Source organism: Crocodylus siamensis, chromosome 2 (assembly GCF_052110815.1).
Source record: "Crocodylus siamensis isolate JL-2025a chromosome 2, ASM5211081v1, whole genome shotgun sequence".
In the NCBI taxonomy this organism is placed as follows: domain Eukaryota; kingdom Metazoa; phylum Chordata; order Crocodylia; family Crocodylidae; genus Crocodylus; species Crocodylus siamensis.
Window position 1 is genome coordinate 122,781,466 of NC_143396.1, and position 22,875 is coordinate 122,804,340.

Sequence of the window (22,875 nt, forward strand, 5' to 3'; positions counted from 1 at the left end):
TTCCATGCAATCACTTGCATTCTAGTGACATGTTCACATGTCGCAACATGTGACCATGGCTGCTTTCCCCTCCTCAACCTGCCCTCTTACTCTCCTCCCCTTCCTACACACAGGTAGGACAATCTCCCAAACCTGACATCATTTCATTCATAACTCTGTTACAGAACAGTCTAGACAGAGGCTTCATCTCAACAAGGATGACAACAAAGAAGGGGTAAATCCCCCTTAACCCTTTGCAAAAGTTCACACATCAACCATTTAATGCGACTGCAACTTTCTAGCCTAAATCTCAGCCCCTGCTTTTTTATTTGAAAATTTCTCCCTTTGCTTGCTGTGTTTTTGTGATGCTGCTGAACTGATGGAACATCCTCATTATAGACTCTCTCCGAGAGGTTTGTGTCCCCTTTTTCACATCTCAGTGGTGCAGTCCGGTTTGACATTCGGCGAGAGAACCTGTCTGTTTCAAACGCAGAGGGGGCGATGTCTCCTGGGTCCTAAAGGCTTTCTGCACAGTGAATTAGAAGCTTTAACAAAACCCTTAAAAGTAATACATTTTTATTTTTCTGATTTCAAATTACTCTAAGCAAACAGATTTCTGGGTGGTGGGGGGTGAGGGGGGAGTTAGCCAGAAGCTTTAAAAAAAAGCACGCCCTTGCATCCAGGTACAGGCACCACTCGGCAGGACCCTGAAAGTAAAAATGACTAATGGCAAGTATGCAAGTGACAGTCCTACCTGGAGGCGGGAAAGGAGCATAGAAAGATAACAATAAAAATAAAAATAATAATAATAATAATAATATACTTCAAGGCAGTCTTTGCAAAAATAGATAACGATCATAATAATAATATACTTCAAATGGTCTTTGCAAAAAGAGATGATGAAGATGATATGAATAAGAGTATTATAATTCAAGGTGATCTTTGCAAAAATGGATTATGATAATAGTGAGGAGGAGGAGGATAATGATTCTAATAAAAATATTATAGTTCAAGGTGGTCTTTGCAAAAATAGATGATGAGGATGATAATGAGGATGGTGATGATAATAAGAATATTATATTTCAAGGTGGCCTTTGCAAAGATGGATGATGATAATGATGAGGACGATGATAATGATATTAATTTACAATAATACACTTCAGGGTGGACTTTGCAAAAATGGATGATGATAACGGGGATGGGGATAAGGATATTAATAAGACTGTTAGACCTCAAGGTGGTCTTTGCAAAAAAATGGCTGATATGATGAGGATGAGGATAATAATTAAGTATATTAATAATAATATACTTCAAGGTGGTCTTTGAAAAAATAGGTGATGATGGTAATGAGGAGGAGGATGGTGAGCGTGATAATGGTGATGACGAGGATGACAATGATATTAAGAGGAATATTATATTTCAAGGTGATCTTTGCAAAAACAGCGGCCTCCTGAAACTTCTCCCCCGATCGCACCCGTGTGCCTCGCTGTGCGGGTCCCGAGCGGGGCGGCCCTCAGCCATGGGAGGAGGGAGGCGGGGAAGCGCCCACTCCCGCCCCCGAGCCGCCGGCTGCTCTGCCGAGCGCCCCGGGCTTCCGCACCAGCCACGTGCGCCGAGATGCGCGGGAGATTAGAGAGGAGCCGCCTCGGCGGCATCTCATGGCTGACCCGGCTCCAGCCTCCCGTGTGAAGCCCCGAGCCAGGGCAGCCCCGCACCTCCCGCCGTCCATACTCTCCCGGGGGCAGGCCCGGGAAACAGGAGCGTGGCGCGGGACTGACAGGTCCCTGGCCGGGGCAGGCTTGCGGCGGCGAGCGCGGGCAGCGCCTCTCCTCCAGCAAATGAACGTGACCAGCTGGCGGCCAGGGGAGGTCGGGGAGGGTCCTTCATGCCGCAGGCTTCCTCTGCCCGGCTTGCGCCGTGCCCGCGGGAGGCTTCTCTGGCCCCGGGCGGGCCGGATTTATTTTTTTTTCCTCTTTTTTTGCACCGGTCCTGGAAGCAGTGCTATAACAGGTCAATGCATGCATGGAGTGAATGGAGCAAGCTCCGGTTCCACCACCCAACACCAAAAATAATCTGCTCAATATAGACCTCCGATGGAGGACATATCAGAGACAATCACCTGTCCTGGGAATACCATCTGATTGATCATGGTAGGAACTCACCACTAGGACAACAAGGGATATAACTCGTCTAGATAAGATGCACGGGTGTCACCCGGAGCAGGCAGGGACTGGGCTGCGCACAGACGGGCACTAAGACCGCACCGCCTCCTTTTCCTCCCGGGGTGGATGCAGACACGGGGAGGAGGAGACCTCCAGACACGGGCGGAGGAGGGCTGGGAGAGGAGCGGAGCGATGCTGCAGCGGGGATACAGCTAAAGGCAGACGGCGAGGGGGAGAGGCCGGGGGCTCGGCACAGCCCGGCACGGCGAGAGCCCGACACAGCGCCCGCCCCGCTCCGCTCCGCGCCCGGCCCCTGCAAGGCGTCGCCCGCCCCCCGCCGCCCGCGCCCATGAACATGTCAGTGTTGACTTTGCAAGAATACGAATTCGAGAAGCAATTCAACGAGAATGAAGCCATCCAGTGGATGCAGGAGAACTGGTAGGCGATGCTGCGGGCGAGCCCCGGGGCCGGGCCGGCCCTCGGGCGGGGGGGCCGCCACCTGCGCGCCCAGCCGGCCCGGGGCTCGCCTCTGCCCGGCTTCAGCGCCCGCCCTGTGCCCGGGTTACATAACGCGGCATCCCCGTGCTGGCAGCTCCGTGACCTTCCTTCCTCCCCTGCAGCCCTCCCAGCGAGGCTGGGCTTGTGCCTTTCCCGCTCCTCTGCGCCCTTCTTTCCCCCTCGCCGGGCTCTGCCCCAGCTTCCAATGCACAAGTTAAAAAAACCCCAAAAACCAAACCCGGGGCCAAGCGGGCCGGGGCTGCACGCTGCGGGCAGGGGGAGGATGGAGGCAGGGCAAGGCGCGGACAGCCTGTTGGCAGAGGCTTCCCCGGCGGCGCCCGCGCCTCTCCCACCCCTCGTCTCGCCGGCGGGAGGCGGGAGGCGGGCTGCCCGCTCGGGCTGGCGGGAAGGCGGCGGGGCCGGCCTTGCCGCTGCCGCTGCCGGGCACTGCGGAGGCGCCATCCCCCCGCTTTGTGTCCGCCCCCCTCCTGTGCCCCCCTCCTGAGCCCCTCTGACTTGCCCACCTGCCCTCAGCATCTCCTCCCCACCCTTTATCCTCCTCTCCCTCCACCTCTCCCCCCATCCTGTAACTGCAGCTTCCATTCATTCACCCTCCCCTCCTTGGGCTGCCCCGCTTGCCCTCAGCATCTCAGTCCACCTCTCCCCGGCTCCTTGCGGCTCATTCACCCCCACCTCCATTCACTCCTGCACTCTTCCTTCCTTCCCTGCTCCCACATGTGCTGTGCCCTCGCCTCCATCTGCCCTCTTGCCCCCTTCCTGGCTGTTTTCCCCCTGCTCCTTCCCTTCCCTTGCTCTTCCTCCCCACTCCTCTGCCCTCATCTCTCTTACGCTTTCACCGCGTGCTGGCCTGACATTTTCCAGCCTGTTTCCACCCAAAAAGACTCCTCGCTGGGCACGTCTGCACGTGCATGAATGCGCTTTTCCTGTCACATATTAAACGGAGTACCTCCAGTGCGGGGCACTGAATAGCTGCACGGTAGGCTGCTTTAATGCGCAGTACCAAAAGTGCACATTTTTAAAGTGATACTTAATGCACGGTAGCCTATTTTACTGCATATTTTTTTTACATGATGCTTTCATGCACAGTAAAATAGGCCTGTATGTGACACATTGAAGCGCACGTGTAGATGCAGCCACTGTGACTAACCCCAACCTTGTTCCTGCCAGGATTTCTGGAGGATGGGGTTGGATACAGACTCCAGCAGTGCCTCTTGGATGAGTCAGGCTGAAGGATTCAAGGCCCCACCAGGGACCTTTTCTGGGCTTGCTTGGTAGTTACTTCCTTGCTAAAAAAAAAAGTTAAAATTGACCAAGAAAATGTTTTTTACTTCTCCACTTATCTGGAGAGAGATGACAAAGGAGACTAGCTTCTGAAGGGCCTTGGGGCACTTTGTTCAGATTGATCCCTGTTGGTGCTGGTTTGGGATTTGTTTTTCTTAAAGGCTGCTTAGAGGCAGGCAGGTGGGGACTGGGAGCTTGTTCAGGAAAAGTCAAGATCAGCTTGGAGGAGAAGGTATGGAACTTTGTTCCTTTGTTCCTTTGAAAAAAAACTTGGCATCCTCATACATTTCAATAAAGGGGTGGAAGAGTGCTTCTTCAGTTAATAAATACTTTCAGAAACCTGCAAGAGATGGTGTATGGAAATTGGGACTCCTTTGTGCTCTTTTGGGCTTTGCTGCACTTCATCATGTGACTTGGAGGAAGTTACCTAATCCCTGTGTGCCTCAGTTTCCCAGTTTTTTGCTTAGGGAGAAAAATACTTCCATATCTACCTCCGGGGGTGCTTTGAAGACTAATTAGTTGAAGTTTGTTGAGTGCTAAGTATTATTAAAGTCTCCTTAGGTGCCTCATTTGCTGCAAAGTTTAGCCTGCTGGGTTTTCACTTTCTCGGTTTCAGGGAGGGGACTAATGTTTCCATCCTGTTGCCTTGCAGTTTAAGTAGACTCCATAATCTATATGTGGAATTTCAAGTCTTATTTTAGCTCCTTTAAAGGCACTGATGTATTAGGACTCCAGGTTCACATATAAAAGTAGGAGGGGCGCCTCTCGTTTGAGAACAGTATTGGATGTGAAATGGAGACATGCCCATTGAGATTCTTTCTGCCTTGTGAATGTTCCCTTGGAAACACTAGTAAAGATTCTTCCTGCTTTAAAGTAAATTCACTTGTTAATGAAATCATTCAGGTTTCCAGGATGTTTATTTCTGAGAGAACTTAAGGTAAAATACAGTAGCCAAAGGGGATGAGGAAGGGCTGATACCAATGGGATTTCCAAATACAGATCAATATTAAAGTCAAGAAGCCATTTACTACCTGTCAAAGGCTTAATATAACATCCTCTGGACCAGCATCATCAGGATGCTCCAAAATGGAATTATTAAACAACATGTTTTAGAGAAAAGTATGTTATTTCTTTTATTTGTTTTTGCAGCAAATGTAAATATCAGTGGAATAACCAGGTCTTTGCTTAAGGAGCTATTCCACTTGTGACACGTTTTACACTTGAATCTACAATAATTCTTTGAGTTAAAATGCAGTAGTTTCACCATAAGATGAAGGTCAAACAACTCCTAGTATATAGGTACAGCTATTTGCTCATTCTGTTCATTTCAGAAATATACTTTTGTATCTTACACGTCTAAATAAAACAAATCTTAGTTTCAAGTGACTATTCTTAATGATTAGTATAATGAAATGGACCTAGGGAATTAACTGTCTGTTTGCCATCCAAATAGATTACACAATTTATTTACCATGAAGATGCAAGACTAGTATCTTGAAGCCTAGGGGACAGACAGTAAAGTAAAAGTGGCTGTAAGATTTTTGGTGCTCTCTGGGATTCCAGGCTGATAAAGGACCCTTTTTAATTTATAACAGCTGTTTTCAGGCTGGTGATGGACAGTGAAGCAAACTGAAAGTCTTGTAGCAACAGGCACTACAGAGACCTACCAGGCTTGAGGAAGCTTCCTAAGCCAGGATTTGTGATTAGGGAATGGAAACTAGGTACTTAACTCCCATTTCTGTCTTTGAATTCTCCCCCTTCTGGGGATAACATTTCTGGAGTTTCCGTGCTGTTCATTGGGAGTAATAGTAATTAAACATATTTTAAATCCAAGTGTTCTTATTTCACTTCACAAAGGATCCAGCACTGTAACCTGTAGCACCCTGGAGTGGATGGCTGCATGAGGGCAAAGACTTGCTGAAATCTGGGCCCAAGCAGTGGGGTAATTTTAGTGCTTGTTTAGGAAGGAAGCTTGAATAATGAGTTCTTTGTGAGCTAATGTATCATGTTTGTGATCTTTATGAGCTAAACTATCATACTCCAGTTAATATGTGTGTGTGTGGTTTATACCCCCATGCAGTTATCCCCCAGACTCTGTGGTTCTGTACCATTTAAAAAAAAATCCTTTGGCTGCTAAAGACTTGGCAAATTGCTGATCCCTACAGGGGAGATTACTGACTCATCAGTCAACTTCCAGAATCAAACTATGGGACACGAGTGACTGGTGCCTCCTGAATCTGGGGGTCACACATGGGGGAGCACCAGCCCTACCGATAGCGTCAGTGTTGGCCATCAAGGGGCTGGCCTCATCAGGGGACCATGTGCACCCTTGTGCACCCCCTACCAGTTGCCTATGCTATGGGACAATCAGACCCATTCACCATAGTAAAATATTGTTATGTAGGTTTACAAAAAAAGTATATGTGTTACTAGGCAGTCAAGGGTCGTTGGGTAAAGATACTGGGTGTTTTCCTAATCCCTGAGAATTTTTCCTCCAAGTAGAGCAGGATCAGGCCCAGTACTTACTATGATGACTTCTTAAATTATGCAAGTTACCCACTCTTCTCCTCTCACGCACACCCAACATTACTAAATCTGCTGCAAAAAGAGAGAAATTGCTGTACAGCAAATTAGTAATGTCTGCAAACTATTGCTTCCCTGCAGCCAAATTGCTGCAAGAAGAGCTAATATTAATATTAAGGTTTCTAATAATTTGTTTTACATTTTTATTTGTATTTGTTATTGCCTTTAGATGTACTATGAAATGGATTCTAGAGCTGAGATTCTTATATACAGCTGCAGTCAGTGAGACAGCAAATGATGAGTGGCTGGAAAATTTTATAAATTCATTGAAAAAGCAGCAAATTCCCCCCCTTCCCCCCATTTGTTTTTTTGTATCTCTACAGACTTCCAGGTTTATTCTGCCAACACTAAAGACAGTTGTTCCTGTTGTAATTGTCTGGCCAATAATAATTATCTTCTGATGTCTGCTGACAAAGTGCTCACCAATAGGAAAGCAGGAGGCCTGTGCTGACTGCTTTGAGATTATCTGTGTGAGGTGACGTCATGAGAGGGCTTGCTTAAAATTACACAGAAACTTTTCCTGTTTCTGCTCTATTGCATCCTGTATAGCTGCTATAGCTATTTATCTTACCATGATGTACTCTTTCTAAAGTGGCTTCTTTTTTAAAGATATGTTTATTTCTGCTAATTCCAAAATAATTTATTCTGTCTTTTAAAAGCCAGTATCTGTACTCTGAGATCACCTTGCAAAGCAGAAGTGCATACCGTAGCACAGGTATTAGTAACTAGCAAAATTGTGCCTAAATCAATCAGTTCTTGTGCAACAAATATTCTTTGAAAGGGGCTGCTTACTATGAATACTCAAACACTTTATAGCAAGACAGATGTTTATTCTGAGGATGCAGGTAAGTCAGTTATTATGACTCCAGGCTTACTTTTTTATGCCTCAGATTAGGAAAAATATTTCTGTATTAAAAAAAAATAGCAATAAGCAGTTCTTTAACCTTTCATTGTTTTTAACATTAACATTATAGTACCAAAAACCTAAAAGTAAAAGAGATTAGGATGCCCCCCCTTAGTCCCTTTTTTTTCTGACATTGCCTCCTACAGAGGGAACTAAGAAGATGCATGGTTGAGAGCTGTTTTCCCCACCTGGGGATTTGCTCATACAAAGGGAGTCTTTAGAGCAGTGGTTCTCAGTCAGGGTGCCATGGCACCCTGCAGAGCCTTGAGATCCTTTCAAGGGTGCCACAGTGCAGCACAATGTTGGCACTGTTAGGTGTGTAGACATGATTCACAAGATAACCCCAGAGATTTCAAACAGGAATCCACAGTGTGAAAAACATTCTGACCTGCTGTGGCCTTTCGAAGTTCTCTGCGACACAAGAATTTTCTGTAGTGTGAAAATGACGAGTTGACATTTTCCATGTCTAATGAGGGAGGCTTTGAGTCTGAAAAGGTTGAGAGCCCTGCCTTACAGGGCTAAATGTACAGATCCTGTTGCTACTTAGTGCTGCTAGAGCAACATAGAGTAACTGTAGCAAGAGCCTGACTCCATCCAAAGATTCTGTAATGTAGTGTTCCTGTTAAATAGACTCAAATTCCTGGGTTTTAATTTCATTGCAGATATGTATCATAGTTTGCCCAGAACAACCTTATATGAGATGCATTTAACATTCTTTTTTGCTAATAATAATATTTTTATTACAGTAGCAAGCAGAAGCCCTAGTGAAGAATTAGGGCGTTATTGTGCTAGGCCCTGTACATGTGAAGTAAAAAGACAATCCTTGCCAACTAAGTGCAGCATAAATTTAATATTATTAAATGCAAGCTAAGAATAGGTTTCTGTTGTACCTAATAAATCAAATATCATACCTGGAAAACACTCTCCTTAAAGGGCTTTTTTCTGCCTTTTGGCTGTTGACAGAACTCTCAGTGATATCAATGGGAACCTTGTATAAAGAGTGAGCACTGCAAAGTGGAATGAAACAGCATAAATAACACCAGAACAGAAGGAGGTATGTGTTTTGCTAAATGGCTCCATGCACAATCTTACACATTTTTACTTAATTCACCAGGTGATGCAGGAAACAAACTAGTTCCAATAACCGTCATTGCTAAAGTTATCGCTAACTATGGGACCTATTATTCCCTTCACTACTATGAGTGTCATGGTATCAGGAGCAGCACAGTCTAGCAAAATAATGTGATGGTGCAGAAATAAGGTACTAATTAAAACTATTTTCCCAGCGCGCTGATTTGCTGAGCAAGAAGTTACTTTGTTGTAACTTCCTGAGATCTGAGTTACATGAAGTTTCAGAGATGTAGCTAACAAGGAATGGCAATCCATTGCTATTTGGAGACAGCAGATATCTGCTCAGTTTATCAGCATGTGTTTTTTTGTGTGTACAGCACATGTCTGTATTTGTATTTTTTTAAAAGGAAGAAAAATAATGAGATAAAAATAAATCTTATCCTTAAGGACAGATGTATCATTGTCTCGAGCAACCAATAGGTCACTGTAGGCCTTAGCATCTTGTTTATTCCATATACCTGTAGTGTCTGAGTGGAACTCTTATCATATTGCTTCATGAATTTTTAAGTTTCTGAGAACAGAGCTCACCTTGTATTTGTCTACAAAGCACCATGCAGAGGTATAAAGCTATAAAATAAGAAATGGGCAATATTTTTTAAAGTGACTTTCTTCTGTGCCCTGTCACCAGGTTCAAGTTTGGGTCCAGAAATAGGCACATACTATTGCTCAATCTGTAGCCTTAGGTCCTCATTGGTGCATAGTTTCCATACATGTGGGAAGGTGTTTTGTATTTTGAAAGTTTCTTCCACGTTTGCACAAGGTTTTTGCATCGTCAGCATATTCGCACAGTTGCAAGTTAACTTTAGTCTTACCAACCCCTGCTCAGAGGTGACTTAGAAACCATTTTCTAAATAGGCACTTAAGGACTGTCTCCAAAATGTCTGTGTTAATTTTGAGCATGGTCACTTTGAACATTTTCAAAAGTTATATATCCTACAAAGCAAATAACACTAAAGCTGTGGTCAGGGGCAGGCATTTCTGTAACCATAAGTGTTTTAACAAATAGTAACATGGATTTCCCAGTTGGAAGAGGGGTGCAGAAGAGGAAAGTTAAAAGGCTGGTCTTCTACAGGACTGATGTGTGCCTCACACCCCTGCCTTACCCTACCCCCAATCCTGGGTTTGGAAGCAATGTGCCACCATTCCTCCTTGCTTTTCCAAGTTACTCACAGCTGTGGGAGCAGTTGTAAACTGTCAAATGAACTTTGTGAAATTTCTTCTGTACTTCCCATTCCCTTTCAATAGGGGATAAAATTTGGTCCTTAAGGCCCATTACTGATATGTTCGGATATGTACTCACATGCCTTTTGACCTACTTGATTAAATCCCCCATGAGCATAAAGATGTATTTAGCCATGTCTGTCAAGTAGAAGGCAAGGTAAATTTGCATCTTACAGACTAACCTGAGTGGGTAGATATATATAGCACAAACTTCCATGGGCGGAAGGTCACCAGCATGTTGGTGGGGGACATGTTCTGTGTGCTGTTTTGACTTTCCAGTCTGTAACATGCAGCTTAGGACTGGCACGTAGAATAGTTTTGGCCTTAGGAACTGTTGAAAATTGACATCCTCTGTAGTCATGGAGTGGCTGCTCTATATCTACCCTCAAAGTGCAAGTTCACAAGTATAATTTAAAAAGGTTTTTCTTCACCCTAGATACATTAATTGTTAAGAAAAACAGGTTTATACAGTCACATTTGAACTGCCCTTATCTGTTCTGTTGTTATATTATACATGAGTCCTGGTCACTACTACATGCTGCATAGTATTGAGTTCCTGATTTTCAGTTTTTAATTTAATTTTGTTTTGACATGTTTATTTAGTCAAATGCATCCTTTCCATCCCACATTTGTGTTTTTAATACATTGTAATTTTTGGTAACTCTTTGCAAGCGGATGTTATTTAATATCTTTTTATAAACCCCAAAAATAAATATAATAAAGTAGACTGTTTATGTTACTTCCTCAAATAGACATGATTTGATTACATGCTCGTGCAGTAGCTTGACTAGGGGGAGACAACGTGAGCAAACTGCAGAAATTTGTTATGCTGTGATCTTCTAGTGAACTCATGAGTAGACTCCTGTGTTCAGTGGGACTCTCTCAAAAAACAGCTTCCACTCACGTGGGGCTTCTTTCAGCTCCAGGACTGCCATTTCCTACATTTCAGGCAGGATGGAAACAGGCATTGCTTTTGTACCATCATAAAATTTTTTATGGAGGCACAAAGCCCAAGCAAACATATGTTCAATCCCCTTGTTATGCCATAAATGCCTAACATTGTGGCTGCAACCAATAGATGGCATACATTTCTCCCACTTTTTTATAGGGAACATCTGCATGCTTTATGGCAAGCGCTCTTGAGGCTTCAGGGGAATTCACAGAACCCGCAGGATCACGCCACTGGAGCCCTGGGAGAGCCTGCCCAGGTTCCCACATCACAGACATGTGTCACGGGAAGCACCCAGCAGAACATTTTCTTGTTACACTTATTGCACTGCCACATGCCAACTGGGGACATGCATCTACAAATGGGGGACCGCATTCAGAGGCCCTGTCATGCAGAGGGACTCCTGCAACATGCATATTATGCATGCATATTATGGTGTTTTGCCCGTAGTCAGGGCACGGTCTGCAGGCACAGGGTAGAGTTCCCTTCTCTGCACTTGCCAATGTGTGCCTTAGGAATTCCCTTGCAGGTGGATTCCCAGGGCATGCATTTTATACTGCGGTGCCCTGAGTCAGTATGCAATCTGCAAGCCCAGAGTGGAGGAACCCTCTGGGCTTGCAGATGCATGCTTCAGGTTGGGATGTGGCAACGTTACACATGAGCCCCAAGGATCCCCTGAAAGCTGCCATGCCCCAGGATGGAGCATGGCACTGGGGACCATTGTCCCACAGGATCAGGCTCCTGATGCCCTAGGAGTGGCAAACGTCTGTCCATATTTGTTTTTAGTCACAATGCCTAACATAACTGGGCCCTGACCTGGCTGAAGTCAGAACGTGCTACCTTCTTATGTTATGATATGATAAATAATAACAATGGCCAGCCGTCTGACTGGTCTTTACAAAGGCAGAACTCAATCCTAATTTCATTAATTTCAGCAAGGACAGGATCCAGCCTACATTTTTCCTTCTAAAGTTACCAGCTGGGTGGGGGGTAACTTGTTTTCAAGTTTTGCTTGACATTGGGTAATTCTTTCTTCCTAAGGGGGAATTTAGTAAAGAGTAATTTTTGCCCTACTAGTTTTTATTGTAGTAAAAATTTATTAATAATTATGACCAGTAGAGTGAAACTGTAGACAAAGCTTTTGAGGGGAGGGGAGAAAAAAAGAGTATTTACTCATGATTGCCAGTTTGGTTAATATTATTTAAGATCAACATTTTTTTAAATGATGTTCTTGCTGTTATGTACTCTATGATTATATATTGCAGAACTGTATAATGCAGAGAGATGCAATAATGGCCTGGGGGTCCCAAATGTAGTGTACAAGTAGATCTATCAAGAGATAGAACTGGTGGAAGTCACAACTGGAAGGCAGGGCAGATATGCAACTTTACAGACTAATTAAATTAGATATATAGAGAGAAAGCTCAAGCTTTTGTGAGCCCATGTTCACTTCATCAGATGCTGTGAAAGGATGTGCAGAAAGTGGAGTCATAATTGCCACAGTAAATGATACATACTTGCTCAGGGAAAACAATTCAACAGCCCAGTACAGGATGTGGTGTACAAATCCAAGTGGGATTGGAGTGCATGGACTGAATGATAGGAGTACCATCTCTTCAGCCAATTTGTTTTTGTTCTTTAATTTTTCACTTTCTTGTGAATAAGCCTTCTTCTTAGTTGTATTGTATGGTAGCCAAGGGAGAAAGGAAAAAAATGCTCAGTGAACTGTAAATCACCTAGTATATTGTTAGCACCTAGTATATTGTTAGTTCTGTGTAAATGATAAATAAACCTGATTTCCAATTATGAAAAATCACTGTTGTCTCGAAAACAATGAACAGAAGTTTTCTGTTTTCTGCTTAGAGATTTACAGAGTGCAGGTGACTCGCAACAATATTAAAACTAACATTTGCACACTAAAATGCCATCCCACTCAATCAGCCCCATAGAAATGACATCACAGAATTCCATATTATTTGTAGCACCAGGCTTCTGTGTCAGACTTGCCTAGTTAACAAGTCAAAGGATTTTGTGGTAGATGCTGAAAACCACAAGGTTCAACAAGCTTCAATTTGTGATTTGCCTCTACGCCTGTCAGTGTCAGCTCATCTGGAAATCAGGTAATGATAATTTCACAGATTTCAGTTTTGGTTACATGTGACCAGCAGAAGTTGCCTGAGAGATATGGTGAAACAGCTTCAGAAGTCTTCCTCTGTCTACTCTTTGGCCAGTCCTGTCCAGCTTCTACTGCTATAACCCTGACTGACTGGCATGATCTGCCTCACCTACCCCACAGTAGAAGTACCCTGAGCCTGGGTATTTGATACATTCCTTGCAGCGTCCTTCTGTGGTGCTTGGTGGCAAGTAACAGGTCCCGGGGGGATGAACCAAGCCCCAGTATCACGGTGGGCCGGGGTGGCAATTAGACATGAAAACAGGCCGGGTTTTCTGGCGAGGAGAACTGAGGCGCAGAAGCGTAGCGGTTTCTTGAACAGGGTGAAATTTATTTGACTTCCGCTTAGATGCACAGGAAATGATGTCTTCAGTTACAGTAACAACGAATATAACAGAGGGGTCTGTTGGCCCACGAGGTTCACAGTGAGCCCTTGCTTTCTACGCGCAGGGGATAGGTGCAGCTGCCCACTGTTAGTCCCAGGGCTGGTCAACAGCTCATGAATTGGGAAACAAACGAACAAAGCTGTAACGCGCAGAGCGATGTGATGTGACGCCAGTCCCAGATGATGGACAATCGGGTAGTCGGAGAATAATGCCAAGGTCAGGATGCCGAGATGACGAGGTGAAGTCGTAGTGGGATGGTCCAAATCGTAGTCGGTAATTGGTGAAGATCAGTCGGAAACCAGGAAATCAAAACCGCAATCAAATCTAGTAGCACAGAGTGCCAATCGGGGAGGAGATCAATAGGCCCTAAAGCCTGACTGCGAGACAGTCCCTGAAGCACCAGCCTCTGTCTCCAGTTAGCGCGATCTCCCCCCAGAAGGAGGGGCTCCTAACCTTATATATGAATTTATTAGCCAATGAAATCTATCCTCAAACAGAATGTTCTAGCCAGATTACCTCATGTTACAGAAAGACTAAGCATGCATCAGATCAGGGCTTGGTTGTTACTGCGTATGAGCAACACAGAAAACAGGGTCATGGTTGATTGACAAGCCCAAAGGTCATAGAAAGGGCAGTTCTGACCCTGTATGGAGTTTTCCACTCTCAGTCAAACTAAGTTCAGGCATTGGCAGCACCCATATTCAGAATTTTGCTTCAACATGCCCCCTTGCTGTCAATGCAGGAACTAGGAACTTCATTTTAGAGCTCGTATTCACATTCGTTTTCGGTTTCCTCTTTTAAGCTTATGTGAGTTGGTATGTGAGTATAGACAAAGACAGATAAATCCGACATTTGCTTTCTGACGCACTTAAATACACAACAAACTAACGTAGTTATAACAATAATAATAACCAGGAAAGATAATAAAGGGGTTAACAAATTCATCACCCATGATGAAACGTCCCATCCAAGCCACTTAAAGATTTGAGATAACCATCCCTTTCCAATGCCGGAGACGGCATTAACGTCCTCCGCTATTTTTCGAATTTTTACTATCTGTTGTTGGAGGGGGATGGATATGTTAGGAATAGCAATGCAGCACATCTCGTGGGATAGGTTAAGATACTGGCATAACCCCCCTTGTTGGATCAGTAGGGTATCTAATGCCAATTTATTCTGCATCGTCATGCAAGAGGTGGCTTGGAGCTGTTGATCAGTCAGCTCGAACCCTGTAGCCATCTCGTTGGCCAAAAGTTCAACTTGCTCTGCTAATTCTGCTAGAGCTATCCATGCCTTTGCAATCCCAAGACCCCACAAGAAGAGTCCTTCAAATGCCCAACTCGCTCCCTGGGCTATTCTTTCTCGCCTAGTCAGGGAGCTCCAAACCGGACCGGATGATCGGGCGCTTCTATGCAAAATAGCTGGACTGGGTGGGTGAGCGGTGTTAGCGGATAATGGGGGACAAAAAAGAACAGTACCTAAAAAACACTGAACTCCAGAAAGTATGGCAGGTAACCTTAACCTTAATCGTCCATCATTATAGGCCCATGCGAGTCCAAGTGGGGCCAGAGTATACAATTCTGAGCAGCTATCTCCGAATTTAAAAAGCCGATCTGGGTAGTTCGTATCTACATAACTGGTTATCCCATGACACGCTGTACTGAGCACTGAGGCTCGCAGGACAGGATAGTAAAACATTAAGTACATTTCAGCGGAGCTGACCCTCCATTTGATTATGGGTTTTGGTGTCTTAAGGGGAACCCGGATAACTGGGGCTACCCGTCCTGGTCCCGGATAGGGAGGAAATGACACTATCCAGACCGGATTTACAGACCTAGGGTCCCAAATAAGTGAATCATCCACATGGGGTCCATTCTCCTCATTTGGGTTTATTCCCCATGGAATCTTGGAACAAGGTATTTTCTCGGTTTTAAGTGGGGTTGATTGTCCTTCTATAGGAGTTTGTTCACATCTCTTTTCTCTAGAATTATATAAATCAAAAATAGTTAAATTCTTCCTCCATGCATAGTTTATCACCCAGTCTTTATTTGTTAATGGATCTTGGGTGATATTTATAGATGATACCTTGCGTCCTGCTACCCTATAAAACCATTCGGTGACGTTATGAGGCGTGACATAGGGAATAAGGATCTGATCCTCTGTTGACATGGGAACCTTCAAACACGCTGTCAATCCCTTTTCCCCTTCATCATCCCCAGTGACATTTGCCCATAGCGATATAAGTCTAAGAACGGAATTTGATGAAACATCGAGGCTCTGAATTGCAGTGATAGTAACATGTATACAAGATATACAATAAAACAGTCTGATTGTCCCAATCATGTTCTGATGTCTGCGATCTGATGACTTTGTTGGGTCAGTGGTTTGCTTGAAGAGTGTCACTCCTCTGTACGTTCGGTCACTTTTGTTCTGGAATATAAAACATAGCAGGACAGAATGGGATTTCTAATATTATCATAACCAACATTACTTTATGGGCCTATCTTATCAGGTTGCTGTTTTTTCGCCCTTCAGGTCAACCAATTGTGGTGGGTTATAATACTTTGGCCACTTTCTTCAAGTTCGACTAAGTACGTATTAGGGTACATTTCCGGTGTTTTTACTATTCCTATTAGGACTTTTGGGTGTTTGTGTCTTGGGTCTGGAAGTGTGACCCACACGAGTTCCAAAGGTTGGAATTTAGGCTTCCATGGATCTGTCGGTGCAATATCTCTCGTATTCCAAAATTCTTTTTCAGCATTAAGATTTATGAGTACTTCATGGTTGTACTTTACCCAGCCTTTATACGATCTGTTCCCTCTAGTTCGCAATGCCTCTTTATATAACCCTACAACTCTCTCAACTACACCGTTTGACTGAGGATGGTAGGGTACATGGTGATGCCAGTGTATATTGTATGATGTGGCAAATCTTTCTATTGCTGCTGAAGTGAACGGTGGTACTCTGTCTGATTGAATAATATCTAGTACTTTCCAGATGGAAAATATAGCCATCAATGCAGATATCACGGCTGTAGCGTGGGTTTTTCGTAATGGGATGAATGTAACCTGCCGTGTTCCCAGATCCACTACTATTAACCCTTTATTCGGAATAGCAGTTTCAGGTAACAGTCCTAAAAAATCAACTTGCCATGTTTTTCCTGGATTAAATTTTGTCTTATCAAAGATGCCCTTCGTGCTTCCCGTAGGGTGGCACTTTTCTTTTGCGCATATTTCACATGCTTGAACTATCCTTTTCCAATCTTGCGAGTCGCCATACCCTGGATTTCCTTTTACTACCTGGTTCCATTGCTCGTAGCATGCTCGAGACCCTGGGTGGTTCCAGTGTTCATGCAGCCATGTCAAGTAGGGGTCTGTACATATAGATTCATTGATGAGTACTTGTTCCTGGCAGTCTGGTTCTTGTAGTATTTTATCTATGACTTCATGTACCGGATCAGTATCTATAGTATGTGATCGGGTGTGTTTCACTAGTGGTGGTATTTCAAATTCACTCAATAGATCATAGGTCTCTGCCCACACATCGAGATTCTCAGATGCCGAGGCTTGGCTGGTAACAATATTATAGATGTATTGGGAATCTATAGTAAGGACTGGAACTGGGAGGGTTGGGAGGGTTCCATTGTGACATGTAAGACAATGTAGCTCTTTAAAACCTAAAAGTTTGTTTCATTGAGCCGACTCGCATCCCGAGTGGATGTGATATACTCGGCATGGATTACAATGATACCCATATCTTCCTCCCTCTCATGTGGTACCATCCGAGGCCATCCAAGCGGGTTCCGTAGTCCCATACAGAATGACCTTTTCATCTGTTTCACCAGTTCCAGAGGTGTTACATCCACATGCTTCCAATGGTGCCACTGGTATAAATGGTTTAGCACCAGAGCACTCCAAGTGGATAAATTCCCTTGGAAGCATGGGTCTGGTCGATTGTGGAGCAGCCGCGGGAGTAAAGTGGCTCCTACTGCTTGGAATTTCCCGTGTCCTACAGATAACGGTTCCACTAACTGGGCAGCCATCAAAATTTTACCAATGGTTCCATATCAGTGTTGAGCTGAATGAATTGTTCTATGTGCAGTATACATTAGATTCCCGCTAGAGTCCTTTACGGTGGAGAATAGGTGTTCATCCGAGAATCCTACTGTTACTATCAATGGAACTGAAAAATTTATGGCGCTTAATGAAGTGTTTTCAATAGTATTTAGTAGCTTTTCCAAAGTCTTTGTATCTTTTCCCATCCACGGTGCTCTTCTTCTTGATTTATCCCTGATTTGTTGTTGGACTCTCGACAGGACTGACAAATGTTCAGGTAGGATGTAATGTCTTAGCCAGTTTAACTTTCCTAAGATAGACTGGAACTCAGTCTTAGTTTTGAGGATTCTATTCTTCAACAAGGTGGTAACATCTTTTTCTCCATGAGACACTCCATATCGTCTTTCCCCTTTGAACAGTGTTCCCAAGAATTCGATTTCGGAGGTTGGGTCCAGTTTTGACTTCTTTAAATTTATCATCCATCCGTCTTTGGAGAGATGCTCTACCAGATTCTGGGTAATTCTCTTGACTACTCCTTCTTCCCGACCCATTATAGCTACATCATCAATGTAACTCCACATTTCCACCTGTCTACTCTCTGGGTTATTATGGTGGAACTTTTCAAGACTACAATTCATGGCAGCAGTGGCCAATGCAGGAGCGTTCCGATATTCTTGGGGGCATACATTCCATTGAAACATCTTACCGGCCACACACATATTTAGCACTCCGTCATCGTCTTGAATGGGGATTGAAAAAAACATATCCTTTAAATCTAAAGTAGTTCCTAGCCATTTCTCTGCCTGATATTCGGCCATCTCTCTTAAACTTTGAACCAAATTGCATGGAGTAGGTTGTGCTAATTCAGTACAATGTTTATTCACCTCCCTGTAGTCCACAACTAACCTGACCTCAGACGGTTTTCCAGGCTTTGCTATGCCCCACCCTGGGGATAATCTTATAGATTCATAGATTCATAGATTCATAGATGCTAGGGTCGGAAGGGACCTCAATAGATCATCGAGTCCGACCCCCTGCATAAGCAGGAAAGAGTGCTGGGCCTACATTACCCCAGCTAGATACACATCCAACCTTCTCTTGAATACCCCCAGGGTAGGGGAGAGCACCACCTCCCTTGGGAGCCCGTTCCAGACCTTGGCCACTCGAACTGTGAAGAAGTTCCTCCTAATATCCAATCTAAATCTGCTCTCCTCTAGCTTGTGGCCATTATTTCTTGTAACCCCCGGGGGCGCCTTGGTGAATAAATACTCACCAATTCCCTTCTGTGCCCCCCTGACGAACTTATAGGCAGCCACCAGGTCGCCTCTCAACCTTCTCTTGCGGAGGCTGAAAAGGTCGAGTTTCTCTAATCTCTCCTCGTAGGGCTTGGCCTGCAGGCCCTTAACCATACGAGTGGCCCTTCTCTGGACCCTCTCCAGGTTATCCGCATCCTTCTTGAAGTGTGGCGCCCAGAATTGCACGCAGTACTCCAGCTGCGGTCTGACCAGCGCCCGATAGAGGGGAAGTATCACCTCCTTGGACCTATTTGTCATGCATCTGCTGATGCACGATAAAGTGCCATTGGCTTTTCTGATGGTTTCGTCACACTGCCGACTCATGTTCATCTTGGAGTCCACTAGGACTCCAAGATCCCTTTCCACTTCCGTGCCACCCAGCAGGTCATTTCCTAGGCTGTAGGTGTGCTGGACATTTTTCCTCCCTAGATGCAGCACTTTGCATTTCTCCTTGTTGAACTGCATTCTGTTGTTTTCTGCCCACTTGTCTAACCTGTCCAGGTCTGCTTGCAGCTGTTCCCTGCCCTCCGGCGTGTCCACTTCGCCCCATAGCTTAGTGTCATCTGCAAACTTGGACAGAGTACATTTCACCCCCTCGTCCAAGTCGCTGATGAAGACATTAAAGAGTATCGGTCCAAGCACCGAGCCCTGCGGGACCCCACTGCCCACACTCTTCCAGGTCGAAACCGACCCATCCACCACAACTCTCTGGGTGCGACCCTCCAGCCAATTCTCCACCCACCGGACTGTGCAGTCATCCAAGTCACAGCCCCTTAACTTGTTCACCAGTATGGGGTGGGATACCATATCAAAGGCCTTCCTGAAGTCCAAGTATACGACATCCACCCCTCCTCCTGCGTCGAGGCGTTTTGTGACCTGGTCATAAAAAGAGACTAGATTGGTCAGGCACGATCTACCTGCCACGAACCCGTGCTGGTTTCCCCTCAGCATAATTTGTCCTGCCGGGCTCTCACAAATGTGAGCCTTGATGATTTTCTCAAAGATTTTGCCAAGGATGGAGGTGAGACTGACTGGCCTATAGTTACCCGGGTCCTCCTTCCTCCCCTTCTTGAAAATGGGAACCACATTGGCCCTTTTCCAGTCCTCCGGGACTTGACCCGTGCGCCACGAGCATTCAAATATTCCCGCCAGTGGCTCTGCAATGATGTCGGCCAGTGCCTTCAGTACCCTCGGATGGAGCTCATCCGGGCCTGCCGACTTAAAGGCATCCAGTTCCTCCAAGTGACCCTGCACCACCTCAGGGTCCACGCATGGAAGTCTGGTGCCTTGCTGCTGCCTCCCTACACTCCCAGTGAGAGACTTGTCATGCCTCTCGCTTAGGAACACTGAGGCGAAGAACTCGTTGAGGAGTTCAGCCTTGTCCCCTCTGTCCGTCACCAATTGTTTCTGCCCATTTAGCAGGGGTCCTATTCCTCCCTGGGCCTTCCTTTTACTCCCTATATATCTAAAAAACAATTTCTTATTGTCTTTTACTTGGGTTGCCATCCTCAGCTCCATGGTAGCTTTGGCCTGTCTAACTGCCTCCCTACAAGCACGAGCAGAAGAGGTATATTCCTCTTTGGTGATCTCTCCCTGTTTCCACTTTTTATGTGCTCCCCTTTTGGCCCTTAGTCTGCCCTGGATTTCTCTGGTCAGCCAGGGAAGCCTCCTGGCCCCTTTCCCTCTTTTACCTCGCATGGGGATCGTCTCGCTTTGTGCTCGAAGGATAGCTTCCTTAAGGCACAGCCACCCTTCTTGGGCTCCCATCATTTCAAAACTACTACTCTGCAGTGCATCCTTCACTAATCGCCTGAGTTCGCTGAAATCAGCTTTCCTAAAGTCCAGCACGTTCACCCTACTGGTTACCTTACCCACTCGACGCCTTATGTTGAATTGTACTTTTAGGTGATCACTGTCCCCCAGATGGCTACCGATCTGTAGGTCCCCTACTACGTCATCCCCCGTTGCCAATACCAGATCCAGTAAGGCATTCCCCCTAGTGGGACCATGTACCTCCTGCGTCAGGTGGAGGTCCTGTACACAGGTTAGAAACCTGCGTGAGCGGTGGGACTTTGCTGTCTGTGTCTCCCAGCAGATGTCCGGGTAGTTTAGGTCCCCCATGACCACCGCCTCTTTAGCTTTTATGGTCTCTGAGAGTTGCCTCAGGAGCCCCAAATCTATTTCTTCCCCTTGATGTGGGGGTCTGTAGCAGACCCCTACCACCAATTCCTTTTCTCCTTGCCCCCCATGTAGCCTAACCCACAGTCCTTCTACTTCCTCATCCTTTGATTCTGTCTTGATGAGGGTTGATGTATATTGCTCCTTAACATAGAGCGCAACCCCTCCCCCCCTTTTCCCCACTCTGTCCTTTCTGTACAATCTATAGCCCTCAATATGTACCGCCCAGTCGTGGGATGGATCCCACCAGGTTTCCGTCAGCCCCACTAAGTCGTAGTCATTTAGTGCAACCAGGAGCGCTAGTTCATCCTGCTTGTTCCCCATGCTCCTAGCATTAGTATATAGGCACTTGAGCCCTGTGACTGGTGCTTTTGCTACCCCCTCGCTCCAAGTCCTAAAGGGCTTTTTGTCTCTAACCTTCCCGTTCCTTCCCTGTGCCGTATTGCTGTCCACCCCCTGTCTTTCACGTTCCCAAAGCTCTCTTTCTTCAGGCTGGGCTGTCCTTGTGGGTGCCACCTGGTTTGGTGGTCCACAGCCTCCCCCACCCTCATCTTCCCCTCCCCCTGACGAGCCTAGTTTAAAGCCCGCCGGAGGAGATCCGCCAACCTGGAAGAAAACACACGCTTACCTTTGGGGGACAGGTGAAGCCCATCCCAGCTGAGCATGTCCCTCGTTGTAATGTGTGGGTCATTGTCCAGGAAGCCGAAGCCTGCCTCGAGACACCAATTCCGAAGCCGCCAGTTGGTCTCTCGGATGCAGTTCTTATGCCGTCTTCCGCGTCCGTTCACTGGTAGGATGGAAGAGAATACCACCTGTGCACCAAATTCCCTCAGCATGCCGCCCAGAGCCTGGTAGTCCGCCATCAGGTGATCGGGGGTTCTCCTGGCCGCATCATTAGTACCCACATGGACAAGGACCATGGGGTAGTAATCGGTGGGCTTGATCCTGGCCTGGATTACCTCCGTCACATCCTGAATCTTAGCTCCAGGCAGGCAGTAGACCTCTCGTGCTGAAGGGTCCTGGCGACAAATGGGCCCTTCCGTACCTCTCAGGATGGAATCGCCTATGACGAGCACGCGTCTCCTCCTCTTCTGGGTCCTCTCGGATCTCTTGATCTGTTTGGAGTGTGAAGAATGTGGCATTTCTTCCTGCCCAAGGGTTTCCTCCTCCCTTTCCATCTCCTGCAGAGTCGCCAAGGCCTCGTACCTGTTCTCCAGTCGGACTGGAGAAGCTTGTACCTGCTCGCTGCGAGCCGCCCCGGTCCTGGCTGTGACCGTCTGCCACTCTGCTGTGGAGGTCCTTCCCTGGGCTGCTTCTTCCTTGGGTGCCTGGTCCTGCAGGGAAAGGAAATAACTGTCAATTTCCTCCTCCGCCTCCCTGATCCCCCTCAGCCTGCTAACCTCCTCCCGGAGTTCCCTCACCTGTGCCTTTCTAAGTAGCTGACATAGGGAGCCAGAAGACAGGTTAAGCCTCATTATTCCTTTGCCGGACAGGTGTGGGGGCTCCCAATCTCTGCCCCCCCCGGCCCTGCTGGGGATCCCCTGCAGGCCGGGAGGTAGGGGGACATCAGCTCCCCCATGGGCTCGGTCTGGGTGGAGGCCTCAGACCAGCCCCTGTTAGCCTTGTCCCCCTGGGCAGAGGCCCTAGCAGCACTCCTCGTATACATCCTTCTAAGCTGCTATTTGTAGACCTGTGTGGTGTCTACGTCCTACCCGTACAGGAGTCCCACTCCTGGCCCTCCCAGCCCGCCCGCCGGCGCGAACGCCTGCGCAAACGCCGGCGCGGCTCCCTACCGGCTCAGCTATATGGGACCCGGAGGGCTTCCCCTCCGGATCCGGCTCAGCTGTGCCGAGGCCCTCCGCCCCACTTACCTTCGGGGGATCAGCTGCTGCTGCCCCCGCTGCCGATTCCTCTGCTGCTGCTGCTGCCTCGGGTCAAAAGTTAGTTATGGGGCACACTTGTGCTTGCTTGAATGGCAGTAATGGATCCTTGATCTTCTAAGTGCTTTAGTAACTTTTCCAATGGCTCCCTAAGCTTACCCTTGGTGGGGATAGGGTTG

At 46.4% G+C, this 22,875-nt stretch overlaps 1 protein-coding gene across 2 annotated transcripts in view; it reads left to right on the top strand.

The window, feature by feature from the left end:
• Window positions 1-1,548: 1,548 nt before the first annotated feature.
• The window catches only part of ELOVL6 (ELOVL fatty acid elongase 6), a 137,115-nt gene continuing 115,788 nt past the window's right edge, over window positions 1,549-22,875 (top strand). Inside the window, exon 1 of one of the 2 annotated variants that reach the window (XM_090036690.1) lies at window positions 1,549-2,579. In XM_090036690.1, the coding sequence (XP_089892816.1) occupies window positions 2,491-2,579 (89 nt within the window). In that variant the 5' untranslated portion in view covers window positions 1,549-2,490. The remainder of the gene's footprint in view (window positions 2,580-22,875) is intronic. The other variant, XM_090036689.1, reaches the window with a different exon arrangement.